The sequence below is a fragment of the Fringilla coelebs genome, assembly GCF_963513975.1.
Source record: "Fringilla coelebs genome assembly, chromosome: 2".
In the NCBI taxonomy this organism is placed as follows: Eukaryota; Metazoa; Chordata; class Aves; order Passeriformes; family Fringillidae; genus Fringilla; species Fringilla coelebs.
The window spans coordinates 810086-829003 of NC_140029.1; the positions used below are offsets into that span (position 1 = coordinate 810086).

Sequence of the window (18918 nt, forward strand, 5' to 3'; positions counted from 1 at the left end):
CTGATACCAGAGATTCCCCTCCAATGTACAACCCTCCCTTTTCATTGTTAATTCTTATGGAATTTAGGGGTTTTCCTTCCCCATTGTTTCTTTCATCTCTCAATGTCCAATTTCATTCATCAGCAAAGCTAAAGTTCATTAGCAAAAGTAAATCTCTTTTTCCATTCATCACTCAGTGGAATCCTTCCCATTGTTTCTTTTATCTCCCAGAGCTGGTTTTATCTCCCAGCAGACCCACAGCTGGATTGGAAAGACAAATCCACTCTTCCTCTCAGGGGCAACCCTCAGCCCGGGGCCGCCGCCGTGCGCACAGCCCGGCCCGCCCCGCGGGGAAGCGGAAGGTTCGGGGTGCCGGGGCTGCCGGTGCCCACAGCCCCGCGGGGAAGCGGAAGGTTCGGGGTGCCGGGGCTCCCGGAGCCCGCCCCGCGGGGAAGCGGAAGGTTCGGGGTGCCGGGGCTCCCGGTGCCCACAGCCCCGCCGGGAAGCGGAAGGTTCGGGGTGCCGGGGCTCCCGGAGCCCGCCCCGCGGGGAAGCGGAAGGTTCGGGGTGCCGGGGCTCCCGGTGCCCACAGCCCCGCCGGGAAGCGGAAGGGTTCGGGGTGCCGGGGTTCCCGGTGCCCACAGCCCCGCGGGGAAGCGGAAGGGTTCGGGGTGCCGGGGCGGCCCCGCTCCCGCTGCCATGGCGCGGCCGCCCCGCCGCGCCTGAGGGAGCCGCCATGGCCGCCGCGCTGCGGGCCGCGCTCTGCAGCGGGCTGCTGCTCCTCGGTGAGTCCGCCGGGGCTGCCGGGGAGGGACGGAGGGACGGAGCGAGCTCCCGGTGCCGCCTGCCGCGGGCACGGCGGGTGGCGGTGCCCTCAGGGGGAGCGGCAGCGAGGGGCGCCTGAGGCGGCGGTGCCTCCGCGCTGCCCCGAGCCCGGCGCGGCTCCTCGGGGGCTGTGAGGGTCCGAGCGGCTCCGGGAGGGCTCTGCGGGGACAGCGGGGCCAGCCCGCCCGGCCACCGCGGGCGTTATTGGCCCGAGCCTCAGTCTGTGCTGGGAAACGGGGCCGGTCCTGCCGGGAGTGGGACCCTGCAGGTCCCGGCGGGGAAAGGCGGGCGTGGGGGGAAAGCGCGGCCGCAGAGCCCCGGGTCAGTGACTGTGGAGGGGAGAGCCGGGGAACGGGGACAGGAGCGGAGGGAACGGCCTCAGGCTGGGCCAGGGCAGGCTCAGCTGGGACAGCAGCAGGAATTTGCCCATGGAAAGGGGGCTCAGGCCTTGGAACTGCCCAGGGAGCTCTGCAGTGCCCATCCCTGCAGGTGTGCCCTGGAGGTGGCACTGAGTGCTCTGGGCTGGGGACAAGGTGGCCGTGGGGCACAGCTGGCACTGCCTGGGCTGGCAGGGCTGTGAACAACCTGAAAGCCCAGAAATATTTCCTCATTTCTTGGGATCCACAGTGCCCAATGAAGCAATTGGAGGCTCCTCAGGTAGGCAGCACTGTGAGGGAAGTGAGCCTGGCAAGGAAATGTGATTTTTCCCGGGAATTTGCATGCCTGCCTCAGACCCCATCCTCAGAGCAGGGGCAGCTCCAAGAGAAATGAGAGGGACTTTGGACAAGGGGTGGAATGCCAGGATAAAGGGGAGTGGCTGCCACAGCCAGAGAGCAGGGCTGGGTGGGATCCTGGCAATGAGGAATTGTTCCCTGGCAGGGTGGGCAGGCCCTGGCACAGGGTGCCCAGAGCAGCTGGGGCTGCCCCTGGATCCCTGGCAGTGCCCAAGGCCAGGCTGGACCCTGGGGCTGGAGCAGCCTGGGGCAGTGGGAGGTGTCCCTGCCATGGCAGGGGTGGCACTGGGGGGGATTTAGGGTCCCTCCCAACCCAAACCAGTGTGTTTTGTATTTGTGATGTGCACTGTGTTTATTTATTTGTTGGATGTAGGGGTAACACTGTAGGGCCAGAGTCTGAAACAGGTTTTGTTTAAGCCAGGTTCAGATTTCAAACTCTTGGCTGCCAGAGGGGGGTGACTGACACAGGGATTGATTCATTTCTGCATCAGCTAGGGTTAGGGTTCAGGGGTGATTATGGGCTGCTGGGGTCACACTGGGTGACCTTGAAGTCTCTTCCAACCCTGATGATTCTGTAAACCACAGACGTGGAAAATGTGTTATTTATCTTAGAGTCTCTCATCAGGTGTGACTCCTGTGACATTTAAGCACTGCTCTGTTCTGGCAGGGTTTGTTTGCATTGCTCATTTGTGGTGCAGTAATGGGCTGGAATCTTTGCTATTTTGGTCTCAATACCTACAATTATGTAAGAATAATTAAATCATAATGGTAATGGGCTTTTCATTGATATTTACACTAGTTTAGGGTTTCTTTGATTCAGTTCCAAGAAAGGAGAACAACTGAGGTTTTGTCACTGGTTAGTGATACTTAATTACATTTAATTATATGTAATAGCTCTCTTACCTTCAGAGGTGCTGAAGTTTATCAATCCCCACGCCCTTGTAATTCCCACAGTGCTGCTGGAGCACTGCTTAGAAAAATTGGGGTTTGACAGTCTCAGGGAGAGTTCATGCCCCGAGTGCTGGGCACACCAGCTCAGTCATGCACCAGAAATGTTGGTGTCACAAGCACTTACTGGAAATCACTGGTGCCAGTAATTTGTTTTGTTGCATAACGAGGCAGGAGAGGCATCAGGATTTAAATTTAATTTATTTGGGCTTTGTTTTTGAATAAGCACCTAAGGCAAGGCAGAGGCTGTGTTTAAATTTTGGATGAGTGACAAGTGCTGGAGCAAACACTGAAATGTTGGTTCTGATTCCTCCACAGTTTCTGGAATGGTCCTAGAGCCCCGGAATGTGAGAATTACTTCAGTCAACCTTCACAGCATCTTGCAGTGGGATGCACCAAGGTTCCCCAGAGGAAACCTCACCTACACTGTCCAGTCCAAGAGGTGGGTGCTGAGCTGGCTTTCACTCCCACCCCACAGCTCTGTGTTCTTGGGACCTGTGTCCTCTGCAGAGCACACTCAGTCCCTTCATTTCAGGGACTTTGCTGTCCCAGGAGCTGTCCCTTTATTCCAGCTTGTGAGAGGCTTCTCTGCTGAGCTGGGGGACAGGGCAGAGGCATTTCCTGGGCATTCACACCCAAGGCAGCTTGGTCCTGTTTGGTTTGGAACCACAAACACATTCTAACATTGGGTGTTATTGGCTCTGTGTGTGGTTCTTCTCTTCTGTGATTGAAGAGACCTGGTCGTGCTGTTTGCCCTTCCCTGATCTCTCAGATGCTCCCAGTGTCCCCTCTGCCATGGCAGGGACACCTCCCACTGCCCCAGGCTGCTCCAGTCCCAGTGTCCAGCCTGGCCTTGGGCACTGCCAGGGATCCAGGGGCAGCCCCAGCTGCTCTGGGCACCCTGTGCCAGGGCCTGCCCACCCTGCCAGGGAACAATTCCTCATTGCCAAGATCCCACCCAGCCCTGCCCTCTGGCACTGGCAGCCATTCCCTGGCTCCTGGCACTCTCTGCCCATATAAAAATTCTCCCTCTTCTTTAGAAGCCCATCCATGCCCTGCCAGGAGCTCTAAGCCTTGCCCAGAGCCTTCTCTTCATGCTGAGTTGAGAGAGGCTTTTTCTGGATTCTGTAGCAAGGTCCCTTGATCAGTACATTTCTGGGCAGGCTTTTGGTGCAAAGCAGAAAGAATAAAATATATTAAATACCATCTATTAAATCATGTATTGATCAAGGCCAGGCTGGACACTGGGGCTGGGGCAGTGGGAGGTGTCCCTGCCACGGCAGGGGTGGCACTGGCTGGGATTTAGGGTCCCTCTAACCCACACTCTCTGTGGTTCTGTTCCAAGAGCAGCTCCTGGTCCCTTCCCAGCCCTGTTTTCCCTGGCTTTTCCTCGTGTGCAAATCCTGGGGACAGCTCTGAGCAGAGTCCCAGTGGGACAGCAGTGCCCTGCCGTGGCACTGGCTGAGTGTTTGCTGCTTCAGGGAACTCCTGCCTGCTGAATGCACTCTGGGGACCCTGCCAGGAAATGGGCATTTTTTACAGAGTTAGAATTTTAATCCTTAACTTTATAATTTAACCCTTAATTTTATCATTATGGTGGATTTATGGATGGGTGTAAAATCCCCAGTGTGAGTCTTACACACATGGGATACATTTTTATGTCCATTAATGCTGACTGCTCGCATTAGCAGCTCTGCTGCCTTACAGCCATTCAGCCAGTTGGAATCACCCATCTCTTACCCATTGTTTCTGTTCCCTGCAGCATCTACTACCCTGGGGACACCTATGAGACCCTGGGCACGGACCTGAGGCTGCCCCAGTGTGACGTGTCCTCGCTGTCACCCTACGGCAACTACGTGCTGCGGCTGCGGGCCGAGGCAGGGCAGCTGCACTCCCCCTGGGTCAACCTCACCTTCCAGCCCATGGATAACAGTGAGCCTTTCCTGTTCTTCCCAAAAATACTGCCTGCTCTGGGAGAGAGGCTAGAGTACTTTATCATTTCATTACGTTGTGCCAGCTCTTGGCTGCTCTTTTCTACCTCTGTCGAGGTCGGCATTGAAGGCACTCAGATGGTATTTCAGGCTTTGATGTTTGTTTTTACTGATCTGTGTTACAGTCTCACTGCAGTGAGTTCTGCAGTATTTCACTAACAAGGTACAAAATAGCTCACTGTCTCTCTCTCCAAGGCCTTTGAAGGACAAACTGTCCAATTAAGAAATGACACCTCAATTATTTTCACTTCTAACCCAATACCCAACCATCCGTGCCCACAATGGGGACTTTTTTATCCAGTGACACAAAACCACCCAAACCCATGGAGAAGGAGGAGAAGAAGGAGCAGCCTCCACCCTAAAGCCTCCACCTTGCTTTCTGTCTATTCCTGCATTCTAAACCCTCCAACTCTGAGTTTCCCACCCTGTGATATCACACACTTCTATCCAAACTGCACCCCCACAATCCCAGTTCTGTCATTCCATTCTGGAAGCTTCTCCAGGCCCTCAGGTCAGTGCAGTGTTCTCTGGGGGTCAGTGCCTGGCAGCACAGACAGGCTGGAATTCTCAGTATCCAGGGTTCCAGCAACCTTGAACTATAAAATCTTTGTTATAACACTGGCAGAAAGCACAGTAGGTTCACTGTCATAGTATTGATCATCTCTTTGGAGGAGATTTTCAAACAAAGCATAATTTTCTTTTAAAATAAGGAACATTTATATTTTCTATTTTATTATTTAATTACATTTTTTATTAATTACTTAATTAATTACATTTTATTACCTTGAACTATAAAATCTGTAATACTGACAGAAAGCACAGTAGGTTCACTGTCATTGATCACCTCTTTGGAGGAGATTTTCAAACAAGGCATAATTTTCTTTTAAAATAAGGCACATTTCTATTTTCCAGCCAAGAAGAAGTTGTCTTCAAGGAGCCAGACTTCCTGTATATAAATTCAGTTACTTCCTTATTCATTGCTTTGCCAGAAAAAAAGTTTAATTTCTATTTTTTCTTACTTCATAAACACCCCACTCTCACAGAGAAAGGTTAATTTTCAGCCAAGAAATCTTGATTGCACAAGGCAGAAATAATTCAAATGTTTTCATTTTTCAAGCTGATCATAATCAAAACCCACAAAACCCCCAATAAATCACTTTTCTGGAGGGTCTGCTCAGGACAGACAGATGTTGTGGCAGTTTGGCCCAGAAGGAGAAGTGAGTGATAGCCATGGAAATGGTCCTTCCTCTCCTGGAGTCACCACAGCTGGCAAAAGGGAACTGAGTTCATTTAGAGGGTGTGGGAATGGGGCTTGCACTGGTACCTGGTGTTTAGCTGCAGAAATAAAATCAATTTCCAGAGCAGTTTTGTGAGGAAAGCATTCATTAATGCCTGACCCAGGGAAAAGAAATTCCTTCTAATGCATGATTTAAAAGGTGACTTTTGGGCTGTGTGAGAATGTCCAGCTGAAGCTGAATCCCTCTCCTTCTCCTTCTCCTTCTCCTTCTCCTTCTCCTTCTCCTTCTCCTTCTCCTTCTCCTTCTCCTTCTCCTTCTCCTTCTCCTTCTCCTTCTCCTTCTCCTTCTCCTTCTCCTTCTCCTCTCCTCCTTCTCCCTCTCCCTCTCCCTCTCCCTCTCCCTCTCCTTCTCCTTCTCCTTCTCCTTCTCCTTCTCCTACTCCTTCTCCTTCTCCTTCTCCTTCTCCTTCTCCTTCTCCTTCTCCTTCTCCTTCTCCTTCTCCTTCTCCTTCTCCTTCTCCTTCTCCTTCTCCTTCTCCTTCTCCTTCTCCTTCTCCTTCTCCCTCTCCCTCTCCCTCTCCCTCTCCTCTCCTCTCCCTCTCCTCTCCTCTCTCCCCAGCCACCATCGGCGCTCCCGAGGTGCGGCTGCGCTCGGAGGCGGGGGCGCTGCACGTGGATCTCTCGGGGCCCTTCGCGGAGCACGGGCAGGACCGGTGGCCCCTGAGGCTCTACTACGGCTCCTGGAGCTACAGGATCCTCTACTGGAAGAAGGGCAGCAGAGACACAGACCCGGCCTCTGCTTCCTGGGTATGCTGACTCCCTGACCCTCACCTGTGCTTTTCCTGGAAAACGCCTTCCTGGGTATGTCCTGGGAGCTCCTGGAGGGGCTGGAGCCAGGCTGGGGGAGCTGGGGGTGCTCACCTGGAGAGGAGAAGGCTCCAGGCAGAGCTCAGAGCCCCTGGCAGGGCCTGAAGGGGCTCCAGGAGAGCTGCAGAGGGACTGGGGACAAGGATGGAGGGACAGGAGCCAGAGAATGGCTGCCAGTGCCAGAGGGCAGGGCTGGGTGGGATCTTGGCAATGAGGAATTGTTCCCTGGCAGGGTGGGCAGGCCCTGGCACAGGGTGCCCAGAGCAGCTGGGGCTGCCCCTGGATCCCTGGCAGTGCCCAAGGCCAGGCTGGACACTGGGGCTGGAGCAGCCTGGGGCAGTGGGAGGTGTCCCTGCCATGGCAGGGCTGGCACTGGGTGGGATTTAGGGTCCCTCCATCCCAACCCAGTCTGGGATTCTGTGATTCTAAGAGTAAAAATGGATCTCCACTAATTACAGTTAATCAAGTTCACTACAGCTGGGACTCAGAGTAAATGCAGGAGCTGTGTAGTTAAACAGCAGCATGGACAGAATTTTCTCTTTCCATAATTATCAGTAACTCTGTGTTTTTTCCCTCTCAGTGGGACTTTGGGTTTTTTACCCCCACAAATCTCTAAAATGGGTAAGGCTTTTATTCCCTGTGGCCTCCTGCAGCTCTGCAGTTTATGTCCACTGCAGTTCCCTTTCTCCCTCTCAGGGCCAGCCTCTTCCACAGGCAGTTCTGCTCCTCCATACACAGTGCATGGAGAAAGATCATTAAGAATGTACTAATTAGAGCATTCAGGCAAACAGGAAGCCTCTGACCAGCAGCCCCCAGTCCCAGTTAATGAGTGCTTTGTACACCAGTGCATTTTCATATAATGGAATCCAGCAGGTGTAATTCTGATTTCTGTTACCTGCACAGTGCTGTGCCATGCAGTTCCAGAAATCAGGGCCCTCATTTCCCACCCAGCCTGGTTTTCACTCCAGGCTCCCGAGGGATGAGGTGGTCCTGCCCCTGGGCTGCCCTCAGTGCATTCCCCAGAGGAACAGAGCTGCACCTGGAGTCTGTGCCTGCAGTGCTTCCAGGTGCAAGTCTGGGGCCTTCCCCAGGGCTCCCAGGGGCAGCAGGCAGAGCCTGGAGAGCTCCACAGGCTCTTTGAGCTGGGTGCTTGCTCCAGGACTGAAACCTGCCTGGAGAGTCTCCTGTTGCTCCGCAGTTACAGGGACATCACTGATCCTGGACAGCAAATTCATCTGCTCAGCCACCTCACAGTTCCCAGAAATATTTTCTTTCTTTCTTTTTTTTTTGGTTTTGCCTAGATGGCAGCTCACAGAATCACAGAGTTGGGAAGGCTGGAAGAGCCCTCAGTTCCAGCCATTAACCCAGCAGCCTGTGTTCACCTCTACCCCATGTCCCCAAGTGCCACATCTACACATTTCAACACTTCCAGGGGTGGGGGCTGCCCCATTTCTCTGGGCAGCCTATTCCAGGGCTCGACAGCTTTTTCAGTGAAGGAATTTTTCCTGTCCCTAATGTAAAACTCCCCGTGAGTTTAAAAATGTTTAAAAACGTTTCCTAATCTAAAACTCCCCTGGCACAACCCGAGACCTTTTCCTCTCGTGCTCTTGCTCCATCCCACTTGCTCCCTCTGTAGCTGGATGGTCTTTGTGTGTAGCTGTGCTCCTAGTTGATCTCATTTGGTTGGGTAACAGTTTCTGGCTGCCACCAGGTCTCATTTATCATCCCTCATTAGCCTAAAACTTCGTTAGTGCTGCTGGAAACAGCCCAAAGGGCAGTGGTGTGGATGGCTGTACAGTAAGTAACTGTAATTCAGTCCAATTGTAATTGTGATTGCACTTCCGTGGTTGTTCCTTAGCTGATTCCCCAGCTGAGTCACTGATGTCCCAGCCCCCTTTGCTGTGTTTTTGTGTTTGCAGGCGGCTCAGGTGGACACCAGGCACAGCTCTGAGATCCTGGCCCAGCTGGAGCCGTGGACAGTTTACTGTGTGCGAGTGCAGGCGCTGATTCCCGAGTGGAACAAGACGGGGCAGCTGAGCAGGGAGCTCTGTGAGCAGACAACCCACAACGGTAACCTGGGAGCTGGGGACCATGGAATCACCCTGGGATGGCTGGGAGGGACCCCACAGCCCAGCCAGGGCCACCCCTGCCATGGCAGGGACACCTGCCACTGCCCCAGGCTGCTCCAGCCCCAGTGTCCAGCCTGGCCTTGGCACTGCCAGGGATCCAGGGACATTCCATGGAGAAAGTGAGAACTTGAAATCATCACTCAGCAGTGAATAATTACAGTTTTAATTGTTTTTTCCCTTGTCTCTGGCAGGTGTAACCCCTGTGTGGATAATTGTGACTGTTCTGGTGGGGTCCATGCTGGTCGTGGGCACAGCTGTCACCGTTTGTTTCTTCTCCAGTTTTTATCTGTACAGACTCATCAAACATGTTTTCTGCCCTTCCTACATTTTCCCAGAACATTTGAAAGAGGTTTGTTTCCTGCTTAACACGTGAAAATCAGCCTTACCAGCAGAGCCACTTGTTTTTACAAGGCTCTCAGTGAAAAAACATTTAGAGCATTTATTTTGCCTCCTTTCACTGGCACCTGATGGTCAGTGGTCTGTAGTTTGTAATCCCCAGCTCTTTATGGCTCAGAAACAGGATGGGTTTGTTGATTTTGAAGTGAGAGAGTACCAGGTGTCAACTTCAGTTCCTCATTTGGCCAATGACCAACAGAAATCTCTGCCTCTCCTGCCTCCTTTTAGACTTAAACCAGCTGCTTTTTTCTCCTGCAGCAAAGTCCTGTCACGAGTGTAATCAGGAGTTTTAACTCCAGGAAAGGCTCTGAGGAAGGAACCTGGGCTAGATCAGCTGCACCAGAGCAGCTTGGGCTGTGGAAGGAGTCCCTGGCCACAGCAGGGGCAGGATGGGAAGAGCTTTAGGGTTCCATCCAACAAAACCATTCTGGGAATCTGTGATTCTATGGAGTCTGAAAATTCCAGCTAAAAGGAGAGCAGTGGCAGCAGCCACTGCTGCTGGGGACCCACTGCCCCTGTCACACAGGCAGAGGACAGAGAGGCTGCAGCAGGGTCCCTTCCCAGAAACAAGCATGTAAAAATAGTCCTGTGCCACCTGTGCTCTCCTGAGTCCCTGCAGTTCATTCTCACTCAGTCAGAGCTCAGCACCCCCGGGTTTGCAGCTGACTTTGGCTCCTGCTTTACATTGATCACGTGCTCAGCACCAGGAGTGTCGTGGAATCCCAGAATCCCAACTGACCTCAGAGCCCCCCCAGTGCCAGCCCTGCCATGGCAGGGACACCTCCCACTGCCCCAGGCTGCTCCAGCCCCAGTGTCCAGCCTGGCCTTGGGCACTGCCAGGGATCCAGGGGCAGCCCCAGCTGCTCTGGGCACCCTGTGCCAGGGCCTGCCCACCCTGCCAGGGTACAATTCCTCATTGCCAAGATCCCACCCAGCCCTGCCCTCTGGCACTGGCAGCCATTCCCTGGCTCCTGTCCCTGCAGCCCTTGTTTGCAGATCCTAGAGCTCAGCAGGCAGCACCAGACCCACACAGGAGTGCTCCAGGTTCCTTTGCTCCAGGTGCCTCCAAGGACAGGGAGAGCTCTGGGCTGGTGCCACCCCAGCAGTGCCAGGGCAGCCGTGCCTGCCCAGGATGTGCTTTGGCCAAGGCAGTGCTCTCACTAGGGCTGATTCACTTGCAGGCTTGGGCCACAACGTTCCCAACCCCAGGCTGGTGGAAAAGGGTCTGAGAGTGAGGATGCTTGTGCTGATCTTTGTACCTGCAGGGCCCAGCACTCCTGGCAGCAGCTGGTTTCTCATTCCAGATTCAGTTCAGAATTGTTTCATCTGAGGGCACTGGGGTGAGCAGAGGGATGGAGCAGCTCTGTGAGGAAAGGCTGGGAGAGCTGGGATTGCTCAGCCAGGGGAAGGAGAGGCTCTGGGGTGGCCTCATGGTGGCCTTGCCGGGCCTGAAGGGCTCCAGGAGAACTGGAGAGGGACTGGGGACACAGCCTGGAGGGACAGGAGCCAGGGAATGGCTGCCAGTGCCAGAGGGGAGGGTTCTTGACACATCTCTCCCTACAGCCCAGTTACCATTTAGGGTTTGTTCCCAATCAAAACTGATTTTTTTCAAGTTTCTGTCCCAAAGAAGACTCTGAGCCCCGGGGTTATTCTTGAGAGGCACTTCCATCTTGCTCCCAAGCCTGGAACGGGATTTTAGGGAGGATGTGACACTGTTGGCCCTGTGGGACTTGTAAGGCCTGAGAAAGCTCCTTGGTGTGTGCAGAACAATCCCAATGATGTTTAATGACCCCAGTGTTTGTGAGCAAACAGGATGGGGCGGCTGCAGAGACCTGATCCTCACTTCCTCTTTGTTTCCCAGTTTCTGAGCAAACCCCCCGGTGCTGCACAGCCTTTCCCTCCACGAGAAGAGCTCCTGGTGTGTGACAAGCTGACAGTGATTTCAGAGCAATCCCAAAGCCTCCCTGAAGGGACTGGGCACGGGGCCAGCAGGACAGCAGAGCTCCCCCAGGACTCTGCACAAGGAGACTGACTCAGGAGCGGGAGCAGCCTCAGGAAAAGCCCAAATCTCCTCCTCGTTCTTCCTGGGAAAAGGAGAAGCAAATGGACTTTTGGCTTTGTCTCACTGCTGTTTTCCAAAAGGAAAAACCCACAGACAAACACGTGCTCACAGACTTTTGACGGAATCATTTTATTTTTTTAACTACAAGAAACTTGGCTCTAAATGAGGAATTAAAAGATCCATAACTTTTGCCACTGCTGGTTGTGGCCCCCTGAGCAGTTGTAGCAATTCTGGCACCAATTATGACACTAAAAAGGAAATGTCATATTTATATATAATCCTAATTAATTTAACTTTGATGAACTATTTATTTCAAAATCTAATCAAAATGTTTGTAAAAGGAAATAGTATTTTGTAAGGAAAGACCTGGTTTATTTTTAAGAAAAAATCGGTTTATTTTTTCCTGATGAGAAATGATGTGTTTTTAAGAAAATCCCCATTGGCATCAACTTTCTGTGGAATTTATTCCTCCTGACTCAAAGTTGTGAAGTTTTTAGGGTGGGATAAGCTGATGTCTGTGGGAAACTTGGCAGCTGAAGTGGGAGTTAAAGGAGGTTCATTTTAATTACCTGCTGGTGTGTATTGTTAATTTCAAAAGTCCAGGGAGCTGTGACTCCCTGCTCCCGGCCCAGGCTCCGCTGCCCAGGTGGGTGAAGGCTGTGCCCGGCCCCGGGGCAGGAGGGGGCCTTGGCACAGGGCATGGGCTGGGTTTGTGCCACTGCACCAGCGTGAGAGCGAGAAATTCAATTCTGTCACCAAAAGGAACCGTCCAGGAGTGCAGTTGTGTCTCAGCTGGCTGTGGGAACGGCACGGGCTGGGCTTGGTGTTTGCTACTCGGTGGGTAAATATCAACTTGTGCTTGCAGGAAGAGATCAGGAATTGATTCCATCAGTTTGCATCTCCCAGCTCCGCTCAGAGGAGGCTCAGGGGGACCTTCCCAGTGTCCCCAGGTCCCTGCCAGGAGGGGACAGCCGGGGGGTCGGGCTCTGCTGCCAGGGAACAGGGACAGGAGCAGAGGGAACGGCCTCAGGCTGGGCCAGGGCAGGCTCAGCTGGGACAGCAGCAGGAATTTGCCCATGGAAAGGGGGCTCAGGCCTTGGCAGGGGCTGCCCAGGGAGCTCTGCAGTGCCCATCCCTGCAGGTGTGCCCTGGAGGTGGCACTGAGTGCTCTGGGCTGGGGACAAGGTGGCCGTGGGGCACAGCTGGCACTGCCTGGGCTGGCAGGGCTGTGCCAGCCCCAGGGATTTGGGGATCTGGGATTCTGTGGAATCTGTACCGGGGTTTTCTGCACTCTTTAATTTTGGTCACATTCTGCTTCCATGGAGAATATGGAATTTATTGAATTGATTTTTTTCAAGGTATTCTGTTCCACTGGGGCCTTTCTGCACCTCTCCCCAAGGCTGCTCTGGGAATGCTGATCCTGTGGCTGGATCACCACTGCAAGGAACCAGCCCAGCTCCCTGAGTGTTCCCTGTCCCTCCTCCCACAGCTTCTTTCTCTATTTTACTTTCCCCTTTTCTCCCCTTTTATTTTGGCTTTTAGAGTGGCAAAATGCCCGCTGCACATGGGGCTGAGGTGGGGCTGGAGATCCCTGCCTCTCCCTCAGTGCTCCTGGAGCTGCTTTTCCCTCTCCAGCAGCTGCTTTGCACAGAGGACACCCAGTTCCTCCCTGTGGCTGCAATCCAGGGGGCTGCAAGGCCCTGCTGAGGGCTGATAAGGCAGAGATAAGGCTGTGCCAGTTCAGTGCAGGCTCACTGCTGAGGCACAGCAGGGCAGGACAGGGATATCCCAGGGATATTGGGAGTTTAGATGGAAGCAGGACCAGTGTCTGCAAGGACATCGTGGCACAGGGTGCCAGAGCAGCTGGGGCTGCCCCTGGATCCCTGGCAGTGCTCAAGGCCAGGCTGGATGGGGCTTGCAGCAGCCCCTGCCCCACAGCCTTGACACTTCCAGGATTTAGGGACTGCTAAAATCAACCCAGATGTGTTTTTGCAGGCTGACATGAACTTTGGCTTGCTGCAGAAATCTTCCTGCCCCACACCCAGGAAAGCTTTCGTAGGTGAGAGGCCTCTTCCTGTGCCACAGCTCCCCTGAGAGTCACATCATGAGCCAGGCCTGGGGACAAGGGCAGCCTCTGCCTGTCCCCACATGGGCTCTGTGGCCCCACAGAGAAGAAATCTTTTAGAGGAGGAGCAATAATTTAGAGGGAAGCAGCAATTCACAGGAGAGTTCATCCTGAGCTGTGCTTGTGGACATTACAGTGACAAGTCAATAAATCAGGTGAACTTTGACCATGTGCTGATGTAAACTGAAAGTACAGAGCGATGCTCGAGGCTGCTCACTCTGGTACGGCGTGTTCTGGCAAAGCCAGAGAGAAAACAGAGCCCTTGAAGGCCTGGGAGTGCTTGGGAAAGGATTTCAGACCTGAAAAGCAAAATAAAGTGGGATGATTAAGGAATAGGGAAGTGGGGAAAACTGCAGGAGAAGAGTCTGAGCTTGTGGTCAGCAAAACTGATTCCAGGAGAGGGCAATGAGGGAAGGCAGGAAGGAACAGTTCAGAGAATTCCAGTCCCAGGAGTGGAGGGAGAAAGAGGAGCCAGAGCCCAGGAGCACCCAGGGGGTCAGGGACACAGCCAACCCCAGCTCCACATTTTTGCCTCTCCTATTGGGAACTTTGGGGTCTCCCCTGCCCAGCAGGTCCCCCCAATCCAGAACAAGTCCAGCTGAACAGCAGAGCCAGACAGGCTCTCAGCAAAATCCATACCAAACTCTAGAAAAGCTTTTAAATTGATTCTTGACCAGAAACACTTGTGCTTGTAACCGCATGCCTTTTTTTTTTTTTTTGAGGCTGATTGGGAAAGATCCATTATCACCTGGCCAAATGTCATTTTCTAGGATCCACCATCCCAGAAAATTATTATTGAGTAAGTGGGATGCAGAGCAAGGCTCTGCCCGAGAGATTGTGCTGCTGTGAACCACAGGGCAGCAGAGAGCTGCTTTACAGGAAGAGCTGTGAATACTCCACAGGCTTTGGGCCCCTTGTGAGCAATGTGCTGGAAATATCCCTTCCTTAGGGACTGCAGTTCCTGCAGTTCATTGTGCATTCCCTCAAGCCATTACTGCAGACTCTGAGGGATGGAGTGAGGATGGCATCACAGAGACAGGAGAGCAGCCCCTGGGGAAGCCTGAGAGAGGAAATCCTCGCTCCAGCATCACCAACCTCAGGGCTCCCCGCTGCAGAAAGCACCCAAGGACCTGATGAACAACTTCCAGATCTCCCATTTCCCCACCAGCTCTGCCAGCAGTCACTCAACTCTCCTCTCTAATTTCCACCCACTCCTCTCTGCCCCTCTGGGTCTGTGGCAGGGTTTGAAGCCACGGTAGAGTTCCTCAGGGAGGGACCTGGTTCTCCCATCTGGCTCAGTGTCCTGACAGGAGGATTTGCACTGGGCTGGGTTTTCAGTCCTGCTCAGGCCAGGGGTGAAACCAGGCTCGGGAACTCCCCTGGACAGACTGATCTCTGTGAAATTCCACCTGCAGAGAAGGCTCCAGGCAGAGCTCAGAGCCCCTGGCAGGGCCTGAAGGGGCTCCAGGAGAGCTGCAGAGGGACTGGGGACAAGGATGGAGGGACAGGAGCCAGGGAATGGCTGCCAGTGCCAGAGGGCAGGGCTGGGTGGGATCTTGGCAATGAGGAATTGTTCCCTGGCAGGGTGGGCAGGCCCTGGCACAGGGTGCCCAGAGCAGCTGGGGCTGCCCCTGGATCCCTGGCAGTGCCCAAGGCCAGGCTGGACACTGGGGCTGGAGCAGCCTGGGGCAGTGGGAGGTGTCCCTGCCATGGCAGGGGGGGCACTGGGGGGGATTTAGGGTCCCTCCCAGTCCAAACCAGTCTAAGATTCCAAACATTGTCCATGAAGATGGAACTTGCAGATGTTCAAAATTACACATTTGGAAGGCACCACAGGCTGTAAAAAGAGGTTCATGCCAGGCTTTCCTCACTCTTTCAGCCTGGTGGATGCCACCTAGGACACTTCTGTCCCTCCAAACCTAATCCCAGGATCATCAAGGCTGGAAGAGCCCTTTGGGATCACCCAGTCACACCCCAGCACCAGCATCACCCCTGTCCCCAAGGCCACATCCAGACACGTCTGGGACACTCATTGCCAAGATCCCACCCAGCCCTGCCCTCTGGCACTGGCAGCCATGCCCTGGCTCCTGTCCCTGCAGCCCTTGTTTGCAGATCCTGGAGCTCAGCAGGCAGCACCAGACCCACACAGGAGTGCTCCAGGTTCCTTTGCTCCAGGTGCCTCCAAGGACAGGGAGAGCTCTGGGCTGGTGCCACCCCAGCAGTGCCAGGGCAGCCGTGCCTGCCCAGGATGTGCTTTGGCCAAGGCAGTGCTCTCACTAGGGCTGATTCACTTGCAGGCTTGGGCCACAACGTTCCCAACCCCAGGCTGGTGGAAAAGGGTCTGAGAGTGAGGATGCTTGTGCTGATCTTTGTACCTGCAGGGCCCAGCACTCCTGGCAGCAGCTGGTTTCTCATTCCAGATTCAGTTCAGAGTTGTTTCATCTGAGGGCACTGGGGTGAGCAGAGGGATGGAGCAGCTCTGTGAGGAAAGGCTGGGAGAGCTGGGATTGCTCAGCCAGGGGAAGGAGAGGCTCTGGGGTGGCCTCACGGTGGCCTTGCCGGGCCTGAAGGGCTCCAGGAGAACTGGAGAGGGACTGGGGACACAGCCTGCAGGGACAGGAGCCAGAAAAAGCAGCTCCAGGAGCACTGAGGGAGAGGCAGGGATCTCCAGCCCCACCTCAGCCCCATGTGCAGCGGGCATTTTGCCACTCTAAAAGCCAAAATAAAAGGGGAGAAAAGGGGAAAGTAAAATAGAGAAAGAAGCTGTGGGAGGAGGGACAGGGAACACTCAGGGAGCTGGGCTGGTTCCTTGCAGTGGTGATCCAGCCACAGGATCAGCATTCCCAGAGCAGCCTTGGGGAGAGGTGCAGAAAGGCCCCAGTGGAACAGAATACCTTGAAAAAAATCAATTCAATAAATTCCATATTCTCCATGGAAGCAGAATGTGACCAAAATTAAAGAGTGCAGAAAACCCAGGTACAGATTCCACAGAATCCCAGATCCCCAAATCCCTGGGGCTGGCAAAGCCCTGCCAGCGCAGGCAGTGCCAGCTGTGCCCCATGGCCACCTTGTCCCTCTGCTCCTGTCCCTGTTCCCTGGCAGCAGAGCCCAACCCCCCCGGCTGTCCCCTCCTGGCAGGGACCTGGGGACACTGGGAAGGTCCCCCTGAGCCTCCTCTGAGCGGAGCTGGGAGATGCAAACTGATGGAATCAATTCCTGATCTCTTCCTGCAAGCACAAGTTGATATTTACCCACCGAGTAGCAAACACCAAGCCCAGCCCGTGCCGTTCCCACAGCCAGCTGAGACACAACTGCACTCCTGGACGGTTCCTTTTGGTGACAGAATTGAATTTCTCGCTCTCCCGCTGGTGCAGTGGCACAAACCCAGCCCATGCCCTGTGCCAAGGCCCCCTCCTGCCCCGGGGCCGGGCACAGCCTTCACCCACCTGGGCTGGGAGCAGGGAGTCACAGCTCCCTGGACTTTTGAAATTAACAATACACACCAGCAGGTAATTAAAATGAACCTCCTTTAACTCCCACTTCAGCTGCCAAGTTTCCCACAGACATCAGCTTATCCCACCCTAAAAACTTCACAACTTTGAGTCAGGAGGAATAAATTCCACAGAAAGATGATGCCAATGGGGATTTTCTTAAAAACACATCATTTCTCATCAGGAAAAAATAAACTGATTTTTTCTTAAAAATAAACCAGGTCTTTCCTTACAAAATACTATTTTCTTTTATAAACATTTTGATTAGTTTTTGAAATAAATAGTTCATTGTGGGAAGGAGCTGACAGCGGGCTTGTCAGCTAAAGGAGCGAGAAGAAGCAAGAAAAGGCTGATAAAGAGCTCTCTCCAAAGCTATCACCAAAGAGACAGAAAGGAATAGAATGATAACACCTTTACAGCTAGACAAAGTATTTTTAGAAAGTTAGTTAAGTCACCCTACGTTACACCAATAGAATCATGTTGATGTATAGTGACCAATAGTACATGTAGAAGAACCATAAACAACTAAACAGTGTATAAAAGATCAGCCATGTTCAAAAATAAAGAATTGCCAACTAAGACTGCTTGTAGTCTCTGCTTTGTGTCGTAACCACCTCAACAGCAACAGTTCATCAAAGTTAAATTAATTAGGATTATATATAAATATGACATTTCCTTTTTAGTGTCATAATCGGTGCCAGAATTGCTACAACTGCTCAGGGGGCCGCAACCAGCAGTGGCAAAAGTTATGGATCTTTTAATTCCTTATTTAGAGCCAAGTTTCTTGTACTTTAAAAAATAAAATGATTCCGTCAAAAGTCTGTGAGCACGTGTTTGTCTGTGGGCTTTTCCTTTTGGAAAACAGCAGTGAGACAAAGCCAAAAGTCCATTTGCTTCTCCTTTTCCCAGGAAGAACGAGGAGGAGATTTGGGCTTTTCCTGAGGCTGCTCCCGCTCCTGAGTCAGTCTCCTTGTGCAGAGTCCTGGGGGAGCTCTGCTGTCCTGCTGGCCCCGTGCCCAGTCCCTTCAGGGAGGCTTTGGGATTGCTCTGAAATCACTGTCAGCTTGTCACACACCAGGAGCTCTTCTCGTGGAGGGAAAGGCTGTGCAGCACCGGGGGGTTTGCTCAGAAACTGGGAACAAAGAGGAAGTGAGGATCAGGTCTCTGCAGCCGCCCCATCCTGTTTGCTCACAAACACTGGGGTCATTAAACATCATTGGGATTGTTCTGCACACACCAAGGAGCTTTCTCAGGCCTTACAAGTCCCACAGGGCCAACAGTGTCACATCCTCCCCAAAATCCCGTTCCAGGCTTGGGAGCAAGATGGAAGTGCCTCTCAAGAATAACCCCAGGGCTCAGAGTCTTCTTTGGGACAGAAACTTGAAAAAAATCAGTTTTGATTGGGAACAAACCCCAAATGGTAACTGGGCTGTAGGGAGAGATGTGTCAAGAACCCTCCCCTCTGGCACTGGCAGCCATTCCCTGGGACACTCCCAGAGACAATGACTCTAAACCTTCCTGAGGAAATCATTCCAGTGCCTGACCCTGATCATCCTTCCTGCTCTTCAGCACTGCTGAGGCCCTGTGCAGAGCTGTTAGCATGGCTGGGGAGTCTGGAGGAGGACAAGGAACAGAGAGGAGATGTTGTTGTGTGGTCTGGGGAAAGAAGTCTGATGGCAGGGTAATGATAGTCTTAAAAAGTGGGAAAGGCTTCTGAGAACAGGGGATGAATCACCTGTTTCCCTGAGGGAGCTGAAAGTAGTTACAGTACTGCAATGAAACAGGGACAAGGAAAGTTTTCTAATGATGAAACAAACAAAAAACCCACAGGTGATATTGCTGAGAACGGAGAGATTACAAAAATCCATTGGGAAGGGGGAGATAGATCTGATCCCTCCTTGGGCTCCCTGAGGTCCTTCCTTCCTGGACCCTGTTCCTCCAATTTTCCCACAAGATGAAATGCTGTATTGCCCCTTTCATCCCGTTCCAGAGCTGACATGAGAAGAAACCACCAAATTATGTCTCCTTTGTCTGTCAGCCAACAGAAATAAAGCCAGCAGAGCCCAAACTCCAGCAGGCCTCATTTCCTCTGTTACAGGAGAGTTTTGGGACAGACATCAATGGCCACAGGGAC

General features: G+C 53.1%; 1 protein-coding gene across 1 annotated transcript; it reads left to right on the forward strand.

The window, feature by feature from the left end:
- The first annotated feature begins 621 nt into the window (after positions 1-621).
- On the forward strand, positions 622-11529 carry LOC311164979 (interleukin-10 receptor subunit beta-like). The gene is made up of 7 exons (XM_084224686.1): positions 622-764; positions 2805-2928; positions 4249-4418; positions 6334-6521; positions 8501-8651; positions 8902-9059; positions 10968-11529. Exons 1-7 carry the CDS (start codon positions 716-718, stop codon positions 11136-11138), a joined length of 1011 nt encoding a protein of 336 aa, XP_084080812.1. The 5' UTR covers positions 622-715; the 3' UTR covers positions 11139-11529.
- Positions 11530-18918: the final 7389 nt, after the last annotated feature.